The 26,159-nt window shown below is 40.7% G+C and overlaps 1 protein-coding gene across 2 annotated transcripts in view; it reads right to left on the bottom strand.

The window, feature by feature from the left end:
* Positions 1-4,667: 4,667 nt before the first annotated feature.
* The window catches only part of BAZ1A (bromodomain adjacent to zinc finger domain 1A), a 66,331-nt gene continuing 44,839 nt past the window's right edge, over positions 4,668-26,159 (bottom strand). For both annotated transcript variants that reach the window (XM_054400816.1, XM_054400814.1), the window contains 9 exons: positions 24,657-24,820; positions 24,326-24,480; positions 21,694-21,839; positions 14,057-14,304; positions 13,722-13,948; positions 11,282-11,754; positions 9,670-9,815; positions 6,643-6,730; positions 4,668-5,711 (listed from right to left, as the gene is read on the bottom strand). In XM_054400816.1, the coding sequence (XP_054256791.1) occupies positions 5,521-5,711; positions 6,643-6,730; positions 9,670-9,815; positions 11,282-11,754; positions 13,722-13,948; positions 14,057-14,304; positions 21,694-21,839; positions 24,326-24,480; positions 24,657-24,820 (1,838 nt within the window). In that variant the 3' untranslated portion in view covers positions 4,668-5,520. The remainder of the gene's footprint in view (positions 5,712-6,642; positions 6,731-9,669; positions 9,816-11,281; positions 11,755-13,721; positions 13,949-14,056; positions 14,305-21,693; positions 21,840-24,325; positions 24,481-24,656; positions 24,821-26,159) is intronic.

Genomic DNA, 26,159 nt, shown 5'->3' on the forward strand with positions numbered 1-26,159 from the left:
GTCCCTTAATCATCCTGGTAGCTATCCATTGGACTCTCTCCAGCAGATCCCTGTCCCTCCTGAACTGGGGAGCCCAGAATTGGATGGGATATTCCAGGTGGGGCCTCACCAGGGCAGAGTAGAGGGGGAGGAGTCCCCTGCCTCCTAATACAGGTGAAGGGACTTGGCATGACTTATACTATGTTAGTGCTGCTAGACACCTGAGAGTGAACATCAGCTTGAGCAGCTTGGCTGCAACCACCACACAAAGCTACACCCAGCATTTGAACATGCTGCCACCTTCTCACCTCATCCTGCTTGGGTAGGAAGAGTAGCTTCTAGTAACATCTACCATAGAGATTTTTCTTCTGCACCTTTGACAGTTGTGGTGGCCAGGAGGTGAGCAAGGATTTCCTGGAAGAGAGAGTCTTTTGGGTTGGAGCCCAGTTCTTCCAAAGGAACTGGGCCCATGGTTATGAAGACATTGTATACAAGAAGTGTCAGGAATTGCCTGGGGAGATTACTCATTGATTCCTAGCCCTGACATGAATGGAAGGGGCAGAATTTGCATAGCAGGAAGAACAGCTGGCATAGCAGTCTCTGGATACCTGCTCAGGCTAAGATCACAGAATCACAGAACCACTCAGGTTGGAAAAGACCCTCAGGATCACCAAGTCCAACCCAGAACCCTGCTCTACAAGGCTCATCCCTAAACCATATCCCCAAGCACCACATCCAAACCACTTTTAAACACATCCAGGGCTGGTGACTCAACCAGGGCAGCCCATGCCAATGCCTGACCACTCTTGCTGGGAAAAAAAATTTCCTACTGTCCAGTCTAAACCAACCCAGTTGCAGCTTGAGGCCATTCCCTCTTGTTCTGTCACTAATTACCTGTGAGAAAAGACCAGCACCAGCCTTTCTACATCATCCTTTCAGGTAGTTGTAGAGAGCAGTGAGGTCTCCCTTCAGCCTCCTCTTTTCCAAACTAGACAGCCCCAGCTCCCTCAGTTGCTCTTCATCAGATTTATTCTCCAGGCCCTTCACAGCTTCATTGCCCTCCTCTGCACTGGCTCCAGCACCTCCACATCTCTCCTGTATTGAGGTGCCCAAAACTGGGCACAATACTCAAGGTGTGGCCTCACGTGAGCTGAGTACAAGGGGACAATCATCTCCCTACTCAGGCTGGACACAGCATTTCTAATACAAGCCAGGATGTCTGTATTAGATGATTACTTGAGCTACCGAGAAGGAAAAGAGTTCCAGTATTCAATATTGTCACAATGCTGCTTGGAGGACATAGGCTGAAGTGGAAACTGAAGCCCATTTTCCTACAGAGTCTGGTAGAGCCTGATTAGTCAGGGCCTCTGAGCCCAAGATGAAGTCGTTGACCCTATCCAGTTCTGCACCTTTGTGAAACTTTGGCTTGGAGCCCTCTGTAGATACTGCACATCCCTTACTCTGGTGCTAAGAGCACGTGGGGTGGCTGATCACAGGAAGACATGGGTTTGTCTGAGGGGGAAGCAGACATGGTACATAAACATCTCATTTCCTCAGGGAGATAGGTGGATATTATGGAATCTCTCTTTCTGGAGGTATTCAAAACTCACCTGCACATGGTAAAGACAAGGGGTAATGGGTACAAGGGGAGAAAATTTTTTCACCATCCAAACTATTAGACACTGGAATTAACTCGCAAGGGAGATGGTGGATTGCCCTACATTAGATAGTTTGACAGGGTGCTGGGCCCTCTCATTTAAACTACATTCTTACCCTGAAAGGTTGGATTAGATGACCTTTGAGGGCCCTTCCAACCTGGTATTCTATGAATGATCCTGGGCAATGTACCCTAGGCAAACCTGTTTTAGTAGAGGGTGTTTGAACTAGATGGTCTCCAGAGGTCACTTCCATTCTGTGATTCTGTGTGCATGTGAGGGAAGTAAACAGCCATTAAAAAGGCATCTTGATCTAACTCAGAAAAAGGATAGCTGCAGTTTGAAAACGCTGCAGTGGAAGCACCAACTCAAGCAGTCTACTGCCAGGAGCAGAGGGCTTGGTTCATGCCCTGTGTGCACCACTAGAGCCAAGGAGTGTCAGATCTGCATTGCACATCCAGCACATATGAATATTTCAAAGTGTTGTTGCTCAAAGGGCGAGTGGTGGCTGCTCACCTGCAGATGAGCCTTAGGCTTGCAAATTTAATGATAAATGGCTACCTTCCAGTACCTGAAGGGCACCTACAAGAAGGATAGAGAGAGACTGTTTAGAAAGGCCTGTGGTGATAGGAGAAGGGGCAATGGCTTCAAACTAAAGAGGAGCAGATTTAGATTGGATGTTAGGCACAGGTTCTTTACCATGAGGGTGGTGGAACACTGGAACAGGCTGCCCAGGGAGGTGGTTGGGGCCCCATCCCTGGAGATATTCAATGTGAAGCTCAACAGGGCTCTGGGCAACCTGATCTAGCTGAGGATGTTCCTGCTGACTGCAGAGGGGATTGGACTAGATGACCTTCAGAGGTCCCTTCCCAGACCCACTTAGCTGATAGCAGAAGTATACAAACACCACCTTCACAGGCAGAGATTTGTGTTAAACTCTTCCCCTTTTCTTTACCCAGACTCAAAATTACAATTGTCATGCTGAGGAAAAGCTGTTGGAGGAGATAACCTTGGGGAAAGAGCTGTAAGAACAAACAACTGGGAGTAGGTTTGGGACAACAGCAAACTAAATTGCACCTTCCACAGATGGATTTGCTCAGCTCAGTGTACCCATCCATAAAAAAAAAAAAAAAAAAAGAAGAAAAATGTGGTTTGTTTTTTTTTTCCTCTTTTAAGTCAATGTGGACTATTCACATGAGCAAGAATTTGCACAGCTGTTTATGCAAGCTGCTATCCAGGATGCTCACATCCTCTTGGGCCTAGGTAGATGCAGGGATATCAAGTACGCTCTGGAAAACAAAAATTCCTTCTGTTGCTTATGGAATTTAGCATTATTTGTAGAGAAGAAACGTGACTTTGATCCGGACAGGATAGAGATGTCACCTGCGAACAAGGAAAAGCTCACACAAACTCTGTGAACTATTAACAGACATTTCTAAACATCCCCCACTCTTCTCATTCTTTGTTTTCTGATTTTAAGGAAAAAAAAAAATTAACCCCAAAACCCAACACTTCCAACTGATCAGTCTCCTGTCCATCACCATCCATGCCCTAGGCTCAAGGGAATGCCCATTCCTGCCAGCTCTAAGACAATGTAAGCCCTACAGCATCAAACCCACAACTACGCAGTAAGAATTGTTCAGGTCTGCAGGGCAAACAGAGGGAGAAAAGCTGTTGCAATGAGCCTCATGTTTTCCTACCCTCTTCACTTCTACCCCTATGCTTCTGCTCCATGCTGTTTTCTGAGCATGGCATACTTTCAGCTAGGCAAAACTGCTTTTAAAAAGGACTTGAAAGCTACTAAGTCAAACTGAATTTAATAAATGTAAATTAACAAGTAGTGAAAGTAAAACTAGCAAGGATATTAAGGACACCCAGCGAGATTGCTGATGACACTTCTGTGTGGTGCAGTGGACTCACCTGAGGAAAGGGATGCCCTCAGAAGGATCTTGACAGCCTGGAGAAGTGGGCCAGCGCCAACTGCACAAGGTTCCACTAGTCAAGTGTAGTATCCTGCCTCTGGGTTGGGCCAATCCCAGGCCGGGTGCAGAATGCCTTGAGAGTCGCTCTGAAGAAAGAGACTCAGTGTTGATTGATGAGAAGCTCACCATGAGTGCCAGCAGCACACTCATGCAGCCCAGAAGGCAAATCGTGTCCTAGGCTGCATCAAGAGGGACGTGGCCAGCAGGGTAAGAGGGGATTCTGTCCCTTTGCTCTGCTCGTGTGAGACCCCACCTCCAATACTGTGTCCAGTTCTGGTGTCGCCAGCATAAGAAGGGCGCAGAGCTGTTGGAGAGAGTCCAGAGGAGGACCACAAAGATGATCCAAGGGCTGGAGCACCTCTGCTATGAGGTCAGGCTGAGGAGCTGGGGGTGTTCAGCCTGGAGAAAAGACTATGGGGGGCCTTAGAGCTGCCTTCCAGTACCTGAAGGGATCCTACAGAAACGCTGGAAAGGGACTTCTCATAAGGGTCTCTAGGAATAGGACAAGGGGGGAATGGTTTAGATGGAGCTGACTACGAAGTTCTTCAGTACAAGGGTGGTAAGACTCTTGAATAAGTTTCTCAGGAATGTTGTGGATGCCTCCTCCCTGGGGGTGTTCAAGGCCAGGTTGGATGAGGCCTTGAGCAGCTGAGTCTAGTTGAGAGGAGCTTGGAGTAGATGACCTCTGAGGTCCCTTGCAACCTAAGCCATTCTATGATTCTGTGAGAGTTTAAAGAAGCTGATGGTCAGCTAAAAAAAGCTATGAGGTTTTTCACAGGTAAACAGAATAAAGACCTTAATTAAAGAACAACTTAAACCCATACTTCTGCTGCTGCTCCTCACATGCTGATAACCATTTGCATCACTCAGAGGGCAGGTATCACACTGGCTGCGGCTGCTGTAAAGGCTGGTTGCAGTACTCACATTGAAACCAAATTCTGCTGTGTTCTTTCCAGCAACTTGTCCTCCTAAGTTAACAGGGAAGATAGAGCAGCAGTACAACTCAAAAGAAAATGCCAGAAGCTCAAAATACTTTGAAAAAGGTCTCATTTTATTTGTACACTTCCAAACTTGTATGTAGAAACTTATGGTACAGTCCTGTAAAATTTACTCATTGCTAGAAGAACTGCCAGGGACATGGGAAGGTGTTTATTGTTTGATCATCAAGTTAGAGGGGAAATAAACAAAACAAAAAACCACCCCAGAAAAAAAAAACATATTAAAAAAGTTATGGAACTCTTTTTGTTTGTTTAATCCCCAAGTACAAATTTTATAAATACAAAACAAATTCACAAATTACTTTGAATGCTAAATAAATATCTACTTAATAAATTCAGACTGAATACCTCCAGCCAGCACTGGTACAGTACTTAAAAAGATATGCAGTTGTACTCATTCATGTGTAGTGTTGAGAAGATATGCTCACACAAGTTTCAAACACACACACACACACACAGTTTCTTCAACTGTGCTACAGCAGAAGATTTTATCTGAGTTGATAAAGCCCTCATTACCACAGCTTCTACAAAAATCTAGAGGATGGAACAAGGTCATTTGGTGCAGGGAAAGAAAAAAATAAAAATAATAATGCACTTCTGGAAGTACATTTGGACACATGAATGTATTAAAAATGTACAAAACCTCTGTAAACCAGTACTGTATCCAGTACATCTATCAAAATTATTAGACACTGAATAAAACTGTAGCAAAGGTAAATCTTTCCTACGTTCTCCTGAGTGCTTAATATTACATTTGAGAATATAGTGCAGGCCACACTTCAAGGTGGTTGAACAGTTGTTATTGCTTTATACAGGTATGACAAACGACTGTGTGATTTAACATCTCATTTTAATGAACATCACAGATTCCCTCAACAACAAAAATAATCCTTTGGAAGGCAGAGGTTAGATTCGTGACTTCTTTACCGCAGGGGCGGTGTGGTCCACATTACCAGATGTGATTGGAAGTCCAAGCTTTTGAGCCTGAATGTGGAAGAAAGCTTGAAGTCTAGTTCCAGCTTTTGCTTCGCTTGTGTTCCGAGGGTTGTACTCAAAGCAGTTCGAAAACATGAGCTCAACATCTTCAATGAACTCCGCTGGGGAACAAAAAGTACATCAATTGAGTGTGTTAGAGAATCACAGCATTGTCAGGGTTGGAAGGGACCTCAAGGATCAGCCAATTCCAACCCCCCTGCCATGGGCAGGGACACCTCACACTAGATCAGGTTGCTCAGAGCCCCATCCAGCCTGGCCTTAAAAACCTCCAGGGAGGGGGCCCCAAACACCTCCCTGGGCAACCTGTTCCAGTGTCTTACCACCCTTATGGTGAAGAACTATTTCCTAAAATCAAATCTGAATCTACCCACTTCTAGCTTTGCTCCATCCCCCCTGGTCCTATCACTACCTGACACCCTAAAAAGTCCCTCACCAGCCATCAGAGAGCAGCAGATTAAGCAGTAGGACAGCACTGCAGGAGTACAGTGATGCTGCACAGAGCTGCAACACAAAAATGTTTTCACGTGTGTCAAGTTTCTATCATCATGTAAGGATTCTTAAATTTCTCCAATTATCACTAAAGGAAATACAAATCAGGCAGTAACAACAGCACCTTCTCTGAGTATTTCATCAGTATCACTCGTTGACATCAAAGACTTGAGAAATTATCAGCAGCTTCTCAACTGCTCATTTCAGAGCTATCTCTATGTCAGGTATATTGGATGTAAAAGAAATATGATCAACAAATCTTAGTGAATAAAAAAAAGAATATTACAGAATCACAGAATGTTAGAGGTTGGGAGGGACCTCCAGAGATCAAGACTAACCCCCCTGCCAAAAGCAGGGATCACTTAGGATAGTAAATGCTCTTAAAAAAAAAAAAAAAAAAGGCAAAGCAAACCCCACAAAACCCCAAACCAACCACAGTTTCAGCTTTCTAATCCCTCTGACATAGCTCAGCTTTAGGATAATAATCTATTTTAAAAAGAGACAGAACAGGGTTCATTCCCTCTTTCAACAGATAATACTTACATGCTAACTTATATTCACATTTATTCACTTTTTCACGGATTATGTTTAAGGCAATCGGTTTTTTGATGATATCATAGTAGTCTGGTACCTTTAAAACATAAAATAAAAGAAGTTACTCACAGACAAACAGAAGTTTAAAGATCTACCTATGTAAAAATTTCAGCAGATGGTACATTAGCAGAAAGCATTTTGGTTTTTGTTTTAAATAGGCAGAAGTCTCAAGCAACCACCTCCAGGTTCTGAACTGAGTATTAATTTTCAGGTATTGCTTTTCAGTTTTTTTTATATCCTGAAAGTAGCAGGCCATGACAAACATCATCCAGCAATTCAATGAACAAAATCTAATCCTAAATACCTTGTCAACAACTAAGAAAATTGCATGAGCAGACAAGCATTATGGTGCTCCAGCTATTCCCATCTGGCAAGTGCAAACATTATTCCCAAGATTTTAAACCTTTTCATTTTCCTGGTAAATATTACATGAGTAATGGCGATTTTTACTCCTTTACTATTCACTGTCTTCTATGAGAAATTAAATCCTGAGGTTCCTTCTAGTTGTGTAGAAGGCAATGACCCTATTTGTTGCAAAGCAGGACACAGTAAGCAAGTACCAGAGATAAAAAGCCACTCAGAAGAGTGTTGCTGTGATAAAAATGAAGGGAGTGAAAGGATTGCCAGACCCTTAAGGCCAATTAATCATTTGGGTTATAGATGTTGAATTCTGGTATGTACCATGCTTAGGGTGACTCTGTCTCACTCAAAGTGGGGCAGTGGGATGAAAGAAAATGATCTCATCCAAATTTGCCTTCTTCTAAAGAAGAAAACCCAAGACACCCACATACACTATCATGTATGTTTTAAAACCAAGTCCTTGGTTATGGCCTATAACTTTACTATATAAAGTGCAACCTGCACACAAACCTAAAGAACTAATTAGCAGAGAAACAGAATTAGAGTGACACATTTTTCATTCCTTTCCAATTAGCAGCCTGGCTTGCTGTGCACTGATCATTCAATGTATTATGTTGTCTTAAGGCAAAAAGTTTAACCCAAAATTTCTATCATGACGGAGAAAAATTGGGTCACTCAGGTATGGATTTATCTTTCTGAACTATACAGAGATTAGCCTTTAATGATCTGTTAGGCACTGAATTCTAGCAGTTTCTTTTCAGGATCATAGAATGGCTTGGGTTGGAAGGGACCTTGAAGAACATCTTCTCCCAACCTCCCTTGTCCCCATAGGCAGAGACACCTTCCACTAGACCAGGTTGCTCAAGGCCTCATCCAACCTCATCTCAAACACCTCCATGGATGGTGCATCCACAACCTCCCTGAGCAACCTGCTCCAGTTTGAAATTAAATTGAGTTTTCCATCCTTCCTTAAGAAGCTTCCTTGCATTCATCAGATTCTTGCACTTTCCAGTGCAGTTCCTGTACTCTGGTAGGCAAACACTAATCCCTTTTTCATTCTAAATTCCTCTCTTCCTCCTCTGCACTTACATCCTTCGTTCACATTTGTGCATCATGCTTTTTGTCCATTACATTAATCCTTCCAGCTACTTGTGATGCTCAATTCAGAGCTTCAGGCTCTCACTGAACAGCTGTCATTGTTTAAGTTTACTGGAACACTTAAAGATCTAGATCCTGCAAGAATGTGCAGAATTGCTCCAGAAAGCTCAGAGGGCAGGCACTTTATTAGTGTTTGTCCCAGCAGTGCCTTACACCTGACAAGCCAGAAAAGCAGATGTGCTATAGGAACTTTGATTGGAATACACACCTCTAAGGCAGTGATACCTACTTTACCATCAAGTATTTAAAAATCTAAACAAAAGGGAAATAAAATGAAGAACTAAGCTAAGAAATCATCTTTTTACTGCATTATAACATCACAGAGTGAGGTTGTTCCTACATTATTTTATTGCAGGCTTGAATTCATTAATAATCATAAGCCTACCTTCATCAGTCCTGTGCACTCTTTGTTTTGTTTTGTTTGAAGTTAGAATAGAATAGAATCAAGGCTGGAAGAGACCTCAAAGATCATCGAGTCCAACCTGTCACCCTACACCTCATGCCTATCTAAACCATGTCACCAAGTGCCACGTCCAATCCCCTCTTGAACGCCTCCAGGGATGGTGACTCCACCACCTCCCTGGGCAGCACATTCCAATGGCCAACCACTCTCTCTGTGAAGAACTTTCTCCTCGCCTCCAGCCTACACCTCCCCTGGCGCAGTTTGAGACTGTGTCCTCTTGTTCTGGTGCTGGTTGCCTGGGAGAAGAGACCAACCCCCTCCTGGCTACAACCTCCCTTCAGGTAGTTGTAGACAGCAATGAGGTCTCCCCTGAGCCTCCTCTTCTCCAGGCTAAACAGTCCCAGCTCCCTCAGCCTCTCCTCATAGGGCTTGTTTTTGTGTTTTATTTCTTGCGTTTTGTTGTTTTATTTGTTTGGATTTATGTTTGTCTCAGTTTTGGTTTTTGTGGGTTTTTTTGTTTTTGTTTTTGTTTTTTCTTTGTGTTTTGTTTGGTTTGTTTGGTATATTTTGTTGTTAGTTTTGTTTGTTTCTTTTTTCCTTTGGATTTTGTTTTTTTTTTGCTGGGTGGTGGTGGTGTTTTGTTGATCTTGGTTTTTTCCTTTGGGTTTTGTTTGTTTTGCTTGGTGTACTTCATTGTTATTGGTTTGTTTCTTTTTTTCCTTTGGATTTTGTTTGGTTTTTTTGCTGGGTGTTTTTGTTGTTGTATGGTTTGTTTCAGGTTTTTGTGCGTTTTGTTTGTTTTTTTTCCCTTCAAATCAAAGCATTTCCCATTTTCCAATGCCAGGTGGCAAGCATATTGACAATTCTCCCAGTAACACATCAAACGTGGGAGTTTTTTCTGGCATTAAATGTCCCAGCTGAAATGCTAAAGTTCTCCTGAATCCCACTGCTTAGCTGTATCCCTCTTTGAACAATGCTCTAAATCCCCAAATTCTACTGGCAGCAAACAGGATTCTCAACCATTATCATTCCCCCTACAGTCCTATCACAGTTACCTGGATTTTAGACACCAGTTTCATGAAAGGCCAGCTGTCATCATGTCGTACCAGTTCCACTACGAGTTGTTCAAAAGCTGAGAGCTCATGGACTCCCCCTTGACGTCCTGAACTTCTCCTGTTCAGTGAGGTTTGAGGAGATGATTCTGGGGAAGAAAAAAACCAAACCAAAACAATAAAAAAAAAAAAACAACTCCCATCACCCTGCCAGATGAAAATAAAATCCTGGCAAGTAAAATAAAACCAAACTCAACAAAAACAACCTGCAAAAACTAAACCATCCTTATTCTTGGGTACTAAAACTGTAGTTGCAGGGCATATCTTGTGTAGTTTGGCTTTTGGCATTAACTATTCTACAGCATTATTACTAACCACTAAATGTCTCTCTTGTCATATACAATGCTAATTACTAAGACTTAGTTGAGTTTCTCCTCCATTCTTCTTCATTGTATTAATTTTGGAAAAGATTTTTTTAAATTGATTTCAATTTTTAAGCAATTTGCTAAGCACTTAAAAGCCCTGTTAGAGAAAAACAGAATAAGCTGCCTGGTCATGACTTTAACTTGCACAAAACCTCTATTCAGGGTGGTTTTAACTGCTTTCAAAAGTAGTCAGCAGGGTAGTTAGAGGATAAGGCCAGAAACTCCCAAAGGTGAAGGTGAAGGACAGAAATGGTGCAGAACACAAGGCTGCCACACTGGAGTGTGAGCCCTTTTACATCCTTCAGTCTCACACTTGGGTCCTTTCTGTTTTTAGAAGGTTATTGTACCTTTCCAAGTAAATCCCTACCATCAAACACTTAGTATTAGCTTAACAAGCTAGGACACTGTTAGTCCTATAGCAGACAGGACATTTCTCTTCTGGTAGCAGGTTCTCATTGTATATGCACATTCCCATTCCCTCACCTGACCTGCATCTGTGTTTTTTGGTGTTTAACTCTCAAATGAAACAAAACTTTAACAGCTCTAAGTAAACATTTTCACTTGCATGGGTTAAGGCATAAATACCACTTTCACATTTGCTATCCACTGCTCCATATTGTGTACAAATTTGAAATCACAAACGTGGATACGAAAAATCTCCTTGGCAAATTAACCATTTGTTCTTTAGATGACTGAAATCATTCTATGGTTCTGTGATTCTGTGAAATGGAGAGAGTCTGGAGAGAGACTGTTTACAAAAGCCTGTAGTGATAGGATGAGGGGCAATGGATTCAAACTAGAGAAGAGCAGATTTAGATTGGACATTAGGAAGAAGTTCTTTACCATGAGGGTAGTGGAACACTGGAACAGGGAGGTGGTCGGGGCCCCATCCCTGGAGATATTCAAAGTGAGGCCCAAGAGGGCTCTGGGCAACCTGATCAAGTTGAGGATGCCCCTTGCTTACCGCACAGGGGGTTGGACTAGATGACCTTTGGAGGTCCCTTCCCACCCAGACCATTCTATGAAAGATTTTTCTAATGTTTACTCCTGTCACTGCAAAACAAGGGAACATGTTGCAAGTGGTGAAAATGCCTTCAACTGCCACTTCTGGTTTCTTTGCTCTAGCACAGATGTTTTAGCAAGGAACAGAACACTTTTTTTGTTGTTCTGGACAAACACATTTCTCTAACCTGCAGATTGTCGTTTCCTGCCTCTTCTCTTGGGTTCAGTAACAGGAAGAGAAAGCTTTGGATACTTCCTAAGCCGTTCGTTTGAGTCTGCAGTCTCAACAATTCTAAATCCAAGAGTGTTGGCAGGGCTGTTTTCCAGTGCACTGTCAGCACTCTTCCTTCCTCTTCGTTTTCTCCGAGGGCTGAGTAACTCCACGAATACACCCGCTTGTAATGAACTTTGGCTCTGACGAGTGGTCCGGCTAGTAAGTCTTAGAGAAGGCTTTGTCTCTGATGGAGGAGCTGATTTTACCTTTCTTAAGCCCCTTCTGGTAACTTTAGAGGAAGATTCAGTTTGCCTAGGTGTGTTTTGCTGACTCCGAGACGCGTATCTTGCCTGCCGCTGGCTGTTCTGACTCGAGAAGGGATTGTTGAGTTTGGCTGCTCTCATTTTTAGTGGGAACTTGACCTGATGTCTTCCTTGCTTTGATGGGCTACAAAGAATGAACACTTATGTTTATTTAATCCCCAAATCCAATTTTTAAATTTTTTTTTCCTCTCGGTTAATTCAGCATTTTAAAAACCCCAGCCACTCAAGGTTGGACTGGGATGTAGTCATTCAGTTACCATTAGCTTAAATACTGCTCTTAAGTCTCTTAATTATTACATGGAACACATACTTTAAAGAAATGCTCAGAATTCTGATCACCCTTGCAGCCTGTGCAATACAAACATTAACAGGAGGACCAACTATCAATTTCTTTAACTCAATCACATTTCTCACAGCAACTACCAGGATTTCCCCTAGTAACTACTAGGATTTTGGAACATTATCAGCCACATAAACTGCAGTTCTAAACCACTGAGTCATGCTCTAGTCAGACAAGACTCTCCTTCTGTTGCAAGAGTGAAGGAAGATCCTAGTGAAAAATTTACTTCAAAGAGATCTAAGTTCTCCCGAGCTATTGAATCCCCATTGTCAGAGATGCAAATAATCTTGCTTCACTCAATTCAAAAGACTGTACCAAAAAAGAAGAAAAATACTAAAACACTCTGAGAATAGGAAAGTTTCTTTCAACTGTCCTGGAACATTTATGAAATCCATTACTTCACTGAAATTGTAACACTAGGTTAGTAGTTGTTTGGGTTTTTTGTTTCTTGTATGGTTTTGGTGAGAGTGTTCTTGGTATACCTTTTTATTTGAGATTGGTTTGGATTTTGTTTCATTCTGTTTGTTTATTTAGAAGGCTTCTGCAGAAGCCTTCAAGTCCTCCCAGTGTCACATAGCCTCTGACAGATGACCTTATCTTCCCTAAAGTTTTAATACTTACTATAAGCATCTAATCCCCCAAATTCAAAACAGGAAAAAAAAAAACCAAACTCCAGAGTTTCTCCAGAAAATATTTACTGTTTGAAACTCTCTCTACTTTATATTCAAACAGCAGCTGTATTGAACTGTAACTCTGATGAACATTTCTCATCCAGAAAGGTGAATCTAAGTCCAGTGGATGCAACTTTTATTAGTACCAATGCACCCTCTGCAAGTGGGAGTGTTGATCTGCTTGAGGTTAGGAAGGCTTTACAGAGGGACCCAGACAGGTTGAATTGATGGGCTGAGGCCAGTAGTATGAGATTCAACAAGGCCAAGTGCTGGCTCCTACACTTCAGTCACAACAACCCCAGGCAATACTACAGCTTGGGGAAAAGTAGCTGGAAAGCTGCCCAGTAGAGAAAGACCTGGGGATGCTGATTAACAGCTGACTGAATATGAGCCCGCGGCGTGCCCAAGTAGCCACAAAGGACAACAGCATCAGGCCAGTATCAGGAAGAGTGTGACCAGCAGGACTAGGGAAGCAACTGTCCCCCTGTACTCAGCACTGGTGAACCACACCTTGAGTACCTGAGTTCAGTTTTAGACCTCTCACTACCAGACAGACATTGAGGTGTTCAAGCAGGTACAGAGAAAGGCAATAAAGCTGATGAATATCTGGGGAACATCTTATGAGCAGTGTCTGAGAGGACAGGGGTTGTTTAGTCTGGAGAAAAGGAGGCTGAGGGTAAAACTCATCACTCTGTACAATTACCTGAAAGCAGGTTGTAGGGAGGTGGGTGTCAGTCTCTTCTACCTAGTAACAAGTGGGAGGACAAAAGGAAGTGGCCTCAGGCTGTACCAGGGAAGGTTTAGAGTGGATATTAGAAGAAACTTCTTCCCTGAAAGGGTTATCAAACACTGGAACAGGCTCCCTAGGGTGGTGGTTGAATCGCCTCCACCTAGATGTGCTACTAAAGGGGACGTTTTAGCACCAGACTTGGCAGAGTTAGATAATGGCTGGACAAAATGATCTTAAAGGTCTTCTCCAACTGAAATGAATCTATGATATGTGCTTATTTGAACAATTACTCCACCTAATAATCAAAGTGGTATTTCAGTATAAAGCCACTTTAATGGACATTTATTTACCTTATCTCTTCTTCCTCTTGAGATTCATCCTCCTCATCTTGCTCTTCTTCATAATGCTCTTCCTCACTTTGTCCCATTTCATCATAATTTGCCTCCTCTTCCCCTTCTCTTAGTCCTTCAGCAGTTTCTTCATCACTTTCCACAGAAGGTCTCTGTCTGGAGGAGAGGCGTCTAGAGCGCTGTTTTGGTCGGCACTCTGGACAAAACCAGTCTCCTTCAGGAATGACCTAGAAAGAGGAGGAAAAAAAGAAAAAAGTATTAGTAACATGCAACCAAGTTATAAGAACTGCTCAGGTTTTGTGTGAAAAGGAAGAGCTCCTTTTTTCCTCAGATACCTTCAGCTTGGGCCTAATGCAGTAAGTATGATAGCCTCGGTCGCAGCCATCACACAGCACCATGCTCTCTGCATCACCCTTCTTCCGACACACTTTGCAGCGAGCGTTGAGGATGGACTTGGACCAGATGACACTTCGATCCAGTGTGGACAGATGAAGGAAGACTTGGGACAAGCTGGTAGAAGAAAGGAGTGATTCTCTCCAGCGATCCAAAACTGTTTTATAGGACCGTCCACCGTCACTGGCATCTTCCGTTTAAAAAAGGGGATTAGAAAAGAAAGAAAACCAAACCAGTATGATTAAACTTTTTCAAATATCCAGCTGGTTCTACACTATGAGGTAAGGCTCTGATTCTCAAGCAGATAGCAGTGGTAAACTGGGATAATATTATAACCTTTGTCTTATCTCTCCAATACTTGAATATGTCCTCTTCCATTTCCAGGCTGCTGAAGCTGGAAGGTTTTACTCTTCAATACCAATTCAGCTTAGAACTTGCACAGACACAGGACATGAATAAGACTTGAATGTTTTACTCAGATGTCCACCTGGAAACCTAACACTTCGGTTCTATTTATAAATGAAGACTAATTACAATTTAAACCAAATTAAAAAACCCCGAACAAAAACGAACAAACCAACCAAAACCAAACACCAACCAACAAAACCCTCAAAAACCCCCCAACAAATAATAAAAACCACCCCAACCAACACCCAATACCAAAGTTCACATTCCTAATTTACTTTCCCATATATGTACATTTTGAAATCAGAAAACATTTATTATGTTTAAAGAAGTACCTGGCATTAAACAGACTTCACTGGCAAAAAAATGTCTTGAAGGGCTCTTCTCACCTGCACTTGTCTCCACTATAGTCTCTCCCTACACCTCAATGCCTGGATTCCTGCCCTGCACTCCACCAGAACCAGCAGGTCTGTGTGGTTTATCAGATCTGGTTGAAAGAGAACTGTTTCCTTGACATTTCATAAGTAACGAAGCAGGGATGAACCCATGGTACACATTCAGTGGCAAACCAAGCAAGACCTAGGAAACTAATTAAGGCTGAAATAGATAGAGGGGTCAGGGTAAGAAATTCCATTGTATTGCCAAAAAGGTTTGGTTTGCTATCCAGGTCACCAGAACAACCACACAAATACACATGCAGAATAGTGGGATGGGTGGTACTGAATGAAAACAAGCAGCTGGGAATTACAGCAGCAAAGGAGCTGTTTGAGGAGCTGAAGAAATGAGAAGTCACAAATGACATCCTACACCGCTGCTGCTCAGCAGAAAGGGAATTTCTGTATGAGTGTTGAAAGATGTCTTGCATTTTAGAGGGAGAATGTTTAAGGAGAGGAAGAGACCATACAGCAGTACTTTTGATTATAGAGATGTGCACAGATCACCTTTTGAATGTCCACTGCGTGGACAGTGATGTTACTATGTGATCTCTAGCTGATGAATTATGGACTCCAGTACAAAATGCACCCTTGCCTGCTGCCCTAGCCAGTGGGCACAGGAATGGCCCAAGATGCACCTGTCTGCCAAATGATTTCTTGTCAGGAATACAAAGAGAAAACACCTCATAACAAATAAAATGAAAGAAAGAACAAAACTGAGACTAATTGCTCTCCTGGCAAGGGCCTTTCTTGCCTTCTCATCAGCTGGCTGCCTGGATTTGCCTAATCTTGCATACATTTGCATTAGCTGCAAGCTGCACAGGAGAGGTGATGGGGGAAGGCAGAGGATAAACAAGCAACACAGCTTCATAAATAAAATACAGCCACTCCTGAACTGCAAATACAAATCCAAATTTCCTAACATTTCCTATTACTTCAGCCTTGGGTTTCCTGCCTCAAGTTCAGTCTTTCTAAGGGAGTGGACACTTCTCACAGCACTGCAGTGTACCTCTCAAGGTATTTCTTTTTTAAACATGGCAAGAAGAAAATTAAAACTGCTTGTCAGGACTCTAGACTCTGTCAGATCCACTTCAGCTCTGCTGCAGATTTCCACTAGAACTCTGGCAAAGTCACTTTATCTTAAGCATATATATATATATATATATATATATAGGCATTTCTTTTGCTGACAATGGCAGCTTGAGCATTCTTACTTTATTTTTTTTTTTTGCTGTGGTTATTTTTAGCCTGGATTGGTTCACCACTATAGTTCATCACATCAACATCAAATATTTGCACTGCAATACTGCAGTTGCAATACAGAGATAGAAGTTACTGACCACGACCTGCTGCTGAAAGAAACAGGCCAAACAGCACCTGCTGTTTCAGATCCCAACTTCTACGTTAAGAATAACAATTTTTTCTTCCATCCATCATCTTTTCATTTACATTGTTAACGTGGAGGGAGAAACGGCCTCTTCCTTTGTGTCTGAGCAGCTCTACATTGCACAGTGGGATACCCCTCTCTCAGCTAAGCCTCCAAGCCTTGCTACAATGCAAATGAAGTTGTTTGACAGACCTATGCACTCATCTATCAATAGCTAATTAAGTTCAGGGAAGGGTTTTCCATTTTAGTGTTTTTAGAAAGGATATGCAATTGCACAATGCTGCAAAGTTTAAAGGAGGGGGGGAGGGAAATAATCCCTGAGGGCATTAAAAGGAAGGGGGAGGGGGGAAAAAAAAGAAGGAAAAAAGAAAAAGGAGAAAAAGGATTATGTGAGCATGCAGATTTCTGTCCCAAAGCGATAAAAAACCATCCCCAACCAAAACACAAACCACAGTTCTTTATCTCTGGTTGCAGAAAATGTAAAAAATAATAAAATAAATAAAATTTTAAACCTTTGTCTTCAATATCCCAATTCCTGCAGTGTAAGGAACTGTCTGCATATTCAAGTATGAAAAAAAATTATATATATATATATATATAAAAGAAAAAAATCAATGCTTTCTATTTCTTCACAATAAAAATAACATTTAAAATTTACCATCTCTCTGACTAGTCTTGTCTTCCACTCTCTTCCTCTTTTTATCCCCCCAGTGGTTCCTTTTATCACGTTCTGCAATACCTAACATTAAATTCATAGAGTTATTTCAAACACCTTTTTGAAGCATGGAAGATTATTTTGTAATTAATTTTACAATCCATACTTGTGCAGTTTAAAAGTCTGGTATAACTAGGAGAGTGGTACCCAACACATGCATGTGGAAAAAGGTAGACAGGAAAGGGTAACAGGATAAGGTGAATGGAGGAACTGCACATCCCAGGATTTATTTTGGCTCTTAAACCTACTCTCCCTTACCTTTCTGTCCATCTCCAGCACAAAGGGCTATAGGGAGTAGCTTACTGATCACAGGTTTTTCACTCAGCAAACTTTTCTGGTCTGTGCTACAATGAATGATTACAGTGAATTTATGGGCATAGTTCTCAATGACCAAGTGGCATTTTTGTGCAGCAGTGTTCTTGAGTATTAAAATGATTAAATTATTCTCCCAGGAAGTCATAAGTAAACCTCATCTATTCCACAATGCAAGGTACCTTCTTTGACTGCCTCCTCTAAACATTCTTCATCAAAGACACCTGCTTTCACCTTTGCTGGCTCTGCTCATGAAACTAGGCAGGGAAGTAACAAAAGCACAAGAACAAAGCATGTGTATATACTAATCCTATCCCAGTTCACCCCTGGAAGATGTCTGATGCTATTACAAGGAGGTCAATTATAAATAGAAAAGGAAAGAACTTTGAGGGCAGAGGAAATAAAAAAATAATAAAAATCTAGGAATAAATAAAAATAAATAAAATTTAAAAAACCCCAACAAAACAAAACAAACAACCAAAAACACAACAACAAACCACCACCCAAACCAAAGCCCAAAAATCAGACTAAGGACAAGCAAAAAGAAGCGAATTAAAAAAAAAAAAAAAAAAAGAAAAGGCTGTAATTTTTCCTTTGTCCCATAGTAAGTGAATGCACAAGTTAAAAAGGAAAGAAATGGTTCCAAATATCAGTCACAAAGGTGCTCCTGTGAATTAGAATCCAACCTTTCGTATGGAAATCTGAAGGGTGCTTACTGACTGAAGTCTCACACTAGTGCAGAAAGCAGGGTTGGTGTTTTTTTTTTTTTTTGTGGCTGCCTCACTGAACTTCAGGCCAACCAAATCTCTTTATCGTTTTACACCTCAATTTTCACATCTCTATAATAGGAATGATGATACCTGCTTCTCTCCACTGCAGTGTATTTTAAAATGGAAGAAAAAGTAAATTATACATATATATATATATATATATTAAAAAAAACAGAACAACAGAATCCACAATAAAAATTGCTTGCAATTTCTTGCCCCTCAAACGTATTTCTGAGAAGTAGTATTTTGTGGGAAGCAGCACTTCAGAGTGCTTTTTTACATCTTAGGGTTTTTGCAGGAAAAACATGTACTGCAAGCTTCATCCCTTTTCTTTTTGTGATTCTCCCCAGACGTCATCTTGGGCTAGGCTGAAAGAAGAAAACCCAGATTTTCAAAGCTAATGTGTAATTGAAAGGATTTCCAAAACACAATCCATAATTAAGAAATGCATGCAATTCAAGTCATGTTACATTTAATCACCAGACAACAGAGGATTAGCAGCCATCTAACAGCTCTGCAAGGCAGAGGGTGCTGTTTCTGAGGTACCAGACCTCCTCCTGCATTACTGTCATCTGTGTCAGTCTTTTCTTGCTCTTCCACTCGAATATTTGGTATGCACCTCAATTCCAAACTTATCAGAATCACCAGCAGGCTCTTGGCAGCCTGATAGAGCCTCAGAACAAAAACGGAGCAGAGAAGCAGCTGGTCCTTTTATTGCTGTGCTGGGTCCCTTTGTCTGCTCTGCACCCTGGAGGCCACCGGGATATACTTGCCAGTGACTGCAGTGAATTTCACTCTGCTCTTTAGTACTGCAAGCTGTGAACTAAGTGAAAACTAAAAATTACTGATTATGGTTCCATCCCCTAACAGGAACAGAGAACAGTGAAGGAGGGACAGAGATGAAAAAGAAACTGCAGTCAAGGCAACAACTGAAATAATGACAAAGATAAAGCATTTTCAGTTTGGTTTAAAGCAGAAGTGCAGGAGTACTCTTTTTACCAAAAGCATTCCCAGTACTGCTACCAAAATTGCATTTGTTTGACTTTCAGTGCTTCTACTTGAGTGGTAACTAAATCATTGGCAGATCATCAGAAGCAGATATACAGGCACAATGTCTAGGGGTTGGTTGCATTAAATATTTGTAACAACTACTAAAAAAAAAATCAGAAAAAACCTGTGTACAATGATCTCTGTAAGAACAGGCAAACAAACAAACAAAATCTACAAACCATAATCTAGTGGTTACAAGCTAAAAGGTAGTTTACATCATCAGAGTATTGTTGGTCAGTTTCTAGAGGGGTCAATGAAAAAGGGCACCACAGTTCTGAGAACAAGGCAGTCCCCTGAGCAGGAAGCAGGGTCTAGATTTTGTCAAAAGGTTTAGTAACACTTCTAACACCTTGGCAAGCTAAGTGTTTCTTTGCCTGTTAAGCAAGTTGCAAACTAATAAACAACTTGCTATGGTAAGCTGAATATAATTTTTTTTTGTTTTGTTTTGTTTTTTTTTTTTTTTAAAACACATCCAAAACAGTGAAGGATTATACCCAGAAAGGGTTGCATCCAGAACTGGTGCCTAAATCTGCCAGATGCCTCTCAAACACAAGGTTGCCTTGACAATTTGCATTTGCACCTTCTGGTCACCTCCAGAAGCTCCCAAGTCACAGCACCTTTCATACAACTAGCTGCCCAGCAGTCAGAAAACTCCTTTGCCAGTAGGTGTGAGCCTATTCAGAGTCACTCAGTGCTGCAGCTCCTCCAAGAGCTCTCTAGTGACAAAACAGCAATTTTGCCTTCATTCAGATTCATCTTCTTCTAAAAGTGGTCCATTGTGCAACCAACAACAGGGGAGCTTGGCACCAAAAGTAAAGCAAGGAAGAAGGAACTTGGCACTTGCTTAATGGTTAGGGCAGTTCAAGCCAGATCGGAGCAGACCTGGGATCCTTTCTGCTCCCTCAGCTATGTAGGTTTTTCTATACATTAATCTTACAGTGGTACTATTCTTCAGAGCAGTAAATTCACAGGGCACAGCATGGTAAACTACAGAAGAGAATTAAGACATGCAAATTACACAAGACTTCCCTATATACTTTGTCACAGTAAAAAAGCATCTAAAAGAAAACAGGATTCCCAAATGAAAAAAGAACAAAACAAACAAACAAGAAGAAACCACACACCATCATCACCATCAAAAGGTCAGACAAAACCATGAACTATCGTTAAGTTTATGGGACACTGAAAAAAGCCAGGAGGTTTGCTACAAAACTCTCTCTAATACTTCATCAGGGATGCTACTTCTTTTAGTCCTTTAACTTGGGATACACAATCTATGGCTATAACATGCTAATAGCCTTGGTCTTCCCCTTAAGGGGACACTAAGGTAAATCTTAGAGCTGTCAGCAAGATACTGTTGCCAAAACAGAGAGAGTATGGAAATAGAGGCATAAACTGCACAAGGTATTTGCCATCTGCACATGCAGAGTAAATACAACCTAGAGGTACTGTTGTGTCCCATGCCCACACTGTAAACCTAGTTGTATGTCAGGAAATAGCTGTTATCATGTCCAGCTTGGAAAGGGCAGACATATTTCAGTTGACCAAAAGCTCTGCCAAGCAGAGCTTTCAAAGCTTTGTGTTTTGAAAAGCCTGTGCTCTTCCCTTTCATCTCAATCACTGCTACATGCTCCTCTTCTAGAGGTCATACACTGGTAAGAAAAGGGAACCCCTGCCTGCATGTCTGACTAACACAAATCTAGCTGAAGTTCACTTTCAGCAGAAACTGATACTCAGACACCAGTCTCCATGCAGGTGTAGATGAGATGCAGAAAGTTTTAGGTCAGCTGTGCCATGGGGCACTAACCTCAAGCGCTGATATACCAAAACCTCCTGCAATTTTTTTATTTCCAAGTTTTACAGCATAAGTGCAAAACTTGAGGATCTGAAAATCTGCAATGTAAATCTTTACTACTTTTTACTGTAAATATTCTGCTATTGCTGAACAAGGTGATACAGATAAACCAGGCCTATATTGCTTTCACAGGATTAGTATAAAAAGGACCATGCATTTTCACAGCCTAAAAAACATACAAGAAACTCATTGCATAGTTGCATGATACACTGGTCTCAACAGTTACCTTGATTACAGAGTATTCCCCTAGAAAGCTCACCCACTTCTGCCCAAGGGTAAAATTTGTCTCCCAAAGCACCAGTGTAATTGTAGAGCCACACAGATGAGATGACTGAAATGATCCAGGTATGTATGTAAGAGTAAGATATGGTTTTACTGAATTAACACAGGCAATTCAGGACATGTAGAATAACAAGAAAAATGTTAATACTACTTCATGATCTCTGGCCCTGACAATCTAACATTTTTCAAATGGATTACGGCAGGTACCAATAGGTTGGTTATTCTTTCCCCAACATGTCCTTCTAAAGCATCCAGTTTTACAGAAGAAGCAAGTGGGTTTGCGGGGGCTGGGGGGGTTGGTGTTTTGGTTTTGTTTGGTGGTTTTGGGGGGGGGCTTTGTTTGTTACAGTTTCAATTCTGAAAGCTTACCAAGAGGTGCTTTGAGAAACCTTCGCTCGATTCCTTGTTCGATCTGAAGCAGGGCAGATGCCAAGTAGTGGACCACGTTATTAACTGGCTGAGGAGTACTTGTACTTGATGTAGCATTTGGAGCTTCAGTTTTTAACCCAACAAGTCTAGAAGAGAAGTGTATTAAATTATACTAAACATACTTTGAACTTAACACCATAGAGATTGGTACAGATCTGTATCCACAGCAGGTTTTGATTTTCACTTCATTTACATGAATGGCCTGTGGACATGAACAGACACTACACAAGTGTCATTAGTTATCCCAATTCTTGAGTTGTAGTCTTGTTAACCTATATAGATCATCTTTATGTAACAGTTATCAAAAATTTCAAGAAATGCAGATGACAAATTTCAGTACTATTATTAAGATGCTTAGAAGATTTGATGCAACATCCATCAGCTAGTTTGAGAGATTTGTGAGTACAGTGCCAGTAATCCTTCAAGGAAAACATTTCCAGTGGTGAAATGTAGCCTTTTAGAATACTTCTATCTGCAGAATTTAAGATACATGTATCCCCATAATTAACATGATTTTTAAAAAAGAAAATAACGTAAATAAAACCAGAAAGTAATTTTAGAATGTTAAATTACAAACTGTTAACTTGTATGCTCTCATCCTTGGAGAAGTTCTGTAAAATATTAACTCTTCATGTGAAGGGGGAAAAAATTGGTTAGGTTTACAATGAAACAACCTTCCCTGACCAAAAACTAAGTAATCATTTCAAGGTGTACTTAATCTTCCTGAACCACAAATGCTAAGTGTAGTGTAAGAGAGCATCTCACACTAATGAAAATAAAATGCAATTTCTACTTGGGGGCAATAAAACAAACAAAACAAAATTCAAACAAACCCAACCAACCAACACAAATGAAAAACCAAAGCAACCAACAAACAAAACACAGAAAACCCCAAAAAGTCATTAAGACTGTCTGGATTCTGCTTTTCTCTAGTGAATAAGCAATGCTTTTGGTTGTCCCTCTTCTTTTTACTACACTTAGCAAAAGCTGTTTGTTATATTTTGCAGTCACACACATTTTGAGAGCCTGAAAGCAAACAGGAAAAAGCTGCACAATTATTTACATTTCACTAGTCAAACTCCCAGATCTTAATGAGATGCCACTCGCTCTGAGGTGGATAAAAACACCCAGCATCAAAAGCAATCTGTCACATGATTTCAGAATCCCATAGCCTCTGTTTTCATATGCAAGACATTATTAGAGTAGACTTAATTCAGAAACTTTGACAGATTCAGTATCAAATGGCTAAATCAAAACAAAACAAGAAACAAAAAGCGTCTGCAGTTGAATTGAGAGTTGGCAATGGAGAAAGTGCCCAAGACAACTGAAAGCAAATTTTAGCTTCTTAATTAGAACGGGCATATTTCTATGTAGGCTTTTTTGGGGTTTGTTTGTTTGTTTTGCTTTGTTTTATTTTTGTTTGTTTTTGTTTCTTTTTTAGGAAGCAAGTGTCTGTAAATTGTGTCATTAATATAAAGAAGGATGAGCCTATCAGTCTTGCACACAACTACAGAACTCAGATCTGAAAGGCAGTCTTATATGAAAATGCCAACTCAGCCAATAGAAATAAAAAGGAAAAAACCTTAAATTTAAATTCCTACATCCAGCATTCAAGACTCCACCCAGAAACACAGCTCTCAAGGTCTAATTGCAGAAAATCTCCCAGAATACATAAGCACAACCTCCCAGATTGAATGTTTGCAGAACCATCACCTCTAATTAATTTTTTTTCCCATTTCAGTATTTACATTCTATCAAGACATAATTTTTTATGTGTTAAGCAAATTAAGGTAGATCTTTCTGAACAGTATGAGACTTCTGAGAATTTAAATATCTAGAAATCTTCACACAGTTGATATTTACAACAAATGTCCATGTAGATTTCCATGTCTGTCACAAACGGTTTGAGGAACAAACAGAAAACAACAAAACACTTTTACAGTTGCAACACTTGAGGTGTTGTTTTACTATGTGGCAGCTTGCTCTACAGAAGGATCCTCATTCTGAAAGTTATTAGATTATAGCTCTGTTTTGCTGCAGTGCTAAAGGGTAACTCAGACCATGGCCTGTTGCACTGATGGTTCTTACTGACTCATGATAGAGGTACACTGCGCAGCACAACCAGCAATTTCTTCCCTTTTAAACACTCCTACTCTTTCCACAAAGTGGAAAAGTTTATTTTTTTGTTTGGTTAGGGTTTTGTTTTGTTTAGGGTTTGGTTTTGTTGTTTGGTTGGTTGTTTGCTTTTTTCCCCTCCTTCTGACAAGAAAAAAAAAAAAAAAAGGAAATTGCCAGATTAATTTTTCTCTGCATTTTATTATAAAACTACTTCACTTATTCCTTATTTGGTAATCAATTTGAGCAGTGTAATACCTGAGTAGCAGAAGTTGTAAAAACTGTCAAACACAATCAATAGATCCATGCAAAAAGTTCACATTCTACAACTAATATCTTTCAAAAATACCATTCCAAAGAATGTGAGAGTAAGAACAATTTGAAGGTTAAAAAATTACCAGAGCACTGCTATAAAAACCTCACAGGGAAGAGCCATTATTTAAACCATTGCTCTTACCTGTCTTTCACAATAAACTTATCTTGCTCATCAGTTTCCATTTCTTCAGATTCTTCATTCACAGTTTTAATTAGACCATTTTCTTTGTTCTCATCATTCAGAAACTCATACCGCCCATGCTCTAAGGCTGCTCTCCAAGACTGTCTGTCTGTAACCTGAAGCAAACATACAAATTTGAAGTTTTTGAAGAGTCAAAGGCCACAAAACTTTTAGTGCAAATTACTGCCTACACTTAATTTAATTATGCTTTCAGTAAAACCCACAGCACAGAAGACTTCTCATTGAATTTACAGACTCAGTGGCACCACTAGGCGTTCTACAACTCAAATACCTTAATAGCCCCCAGTGTTCCTTGGTAGATCCTGTCCTCAATGTCCAAAAGGAAGTCTCTGAGTCTCAGTTCAAGCTGCTTCTCTGCAGACATGTGAGATCCGTCATGAGCATTCTGCATCCTTCCCCGTCCTGAAGGAGGTCTGATGTCACCTTGAGGTTTGTCTGCAAAAATACCAAGTAGCTTCATGTTAGAGGACTTTGCTCCATAAAGTAGCTGCTGGTGGAGGGAACAAAAGTAGCACAGAGTGGAATAACTAAAAACACATGCTCAAATTCCCTTTCCTGTTGCAACAGTTCCCCTCACCAACATCTCCATGTCAGCTAAGGCATCCAATATACAGCCAAGTAGAGTACACTTTTAAGGGAAGACCTACAGACTACAATCTGCTTCTTCCAACACATGGGATGAGAAAGTCTTGTTAATTTACAAGAGTTTCTTTCATCTTAAAACATTATCTCTGCTATAAATGCAAGGAGGAAAAATGAAAACACAAGAGAAAAATTATGAAGTCACATTTCTACTTCACAGAAGAACTCCTCAGTTTTCTTTCCTACATAAACGTTTATCATAAAAACATTTAAAATCAGCATATGCACCTGACAATTGAAGAAACTAACAGAACAATATATAATCTTTCACAAATCTAACTTTAACACAAACCAAACAGATACAGGTAAGGTGACACAAGCAAAGACTAGACTGTGTTTTCTGATTAAAGGTGAGGAAAACCAGGAACAAGACAGCAAGATAATGTATGAAAAAGAAGGGAGGAGCTGATGATGGGCTGTCACGCAGAAACTTTTTCATAAGAGAACTGAAAATTTATGCAAAATCTTAAAATCCACAGGAAAAGAGCTGAAAGCATGCCCAGATCCTAAATTAGGGCTTGAAGATCTGTGTAGGTGGCAGACATTTCTGTCCACAGGATTTACCTTAAACTCTACAAGTACAGAGTGAAGAGGTACATGCAAGAACTTGGAGATATTTAAATTAAAAAATTACCAAGAAGCTGTTGTTAAGGAAGCACAGGATAAATTTCGAAGCCACTCTCAACTGTGGAAACAACTTCCCATATTGAAAGTAACTAGACAAAAGATTCTCAAAATATATACTAGCAGACTCTGATGTCTGTATGTGGGAAACGCCCCTTCTGGTTTGAAAGAAGCTGTTACAGTAGCAAACAGCTTACAAACAATTGTAGAGGAAAATCTAATGGAAACTGGAATAGAATCAAATAATTGCAAATACCAGTTTTGTTTCCGTGCTCTTTTGAGTGGGAGTTAGAAAATGGACAAGAGCAGTCTGTAGAGCAAGAGAATCACAGAGTAGCTCTCACCTGTCCTGCAAGTCATTTGAGATAAGGTAACAGGGCAGCAATACTCCCTCCAAAGGACAACTATAGGTGGCCACTTACTGCTGCTTATCACACAGGGGAGGTATTTGAATTTATCTTTTGTAGTGAAATTCAAAACTGTTTTTTTTGACTTTCAACCAAATTTT

The sequence above is a fragment of the Indicator indicator genome, chromosome 4, assembly GCF_027791375.1.
Source record: "Indicator indicator isolate 239-I01 chromosome 4, UM_Iind_1.1, whole genome shotgun sequence".
Lineage (NCBI taxonomy): Eukaryota > Metazoa > Chordata > Aves > Piciformes > Indicatoridae > Indicator > Indicator indicator.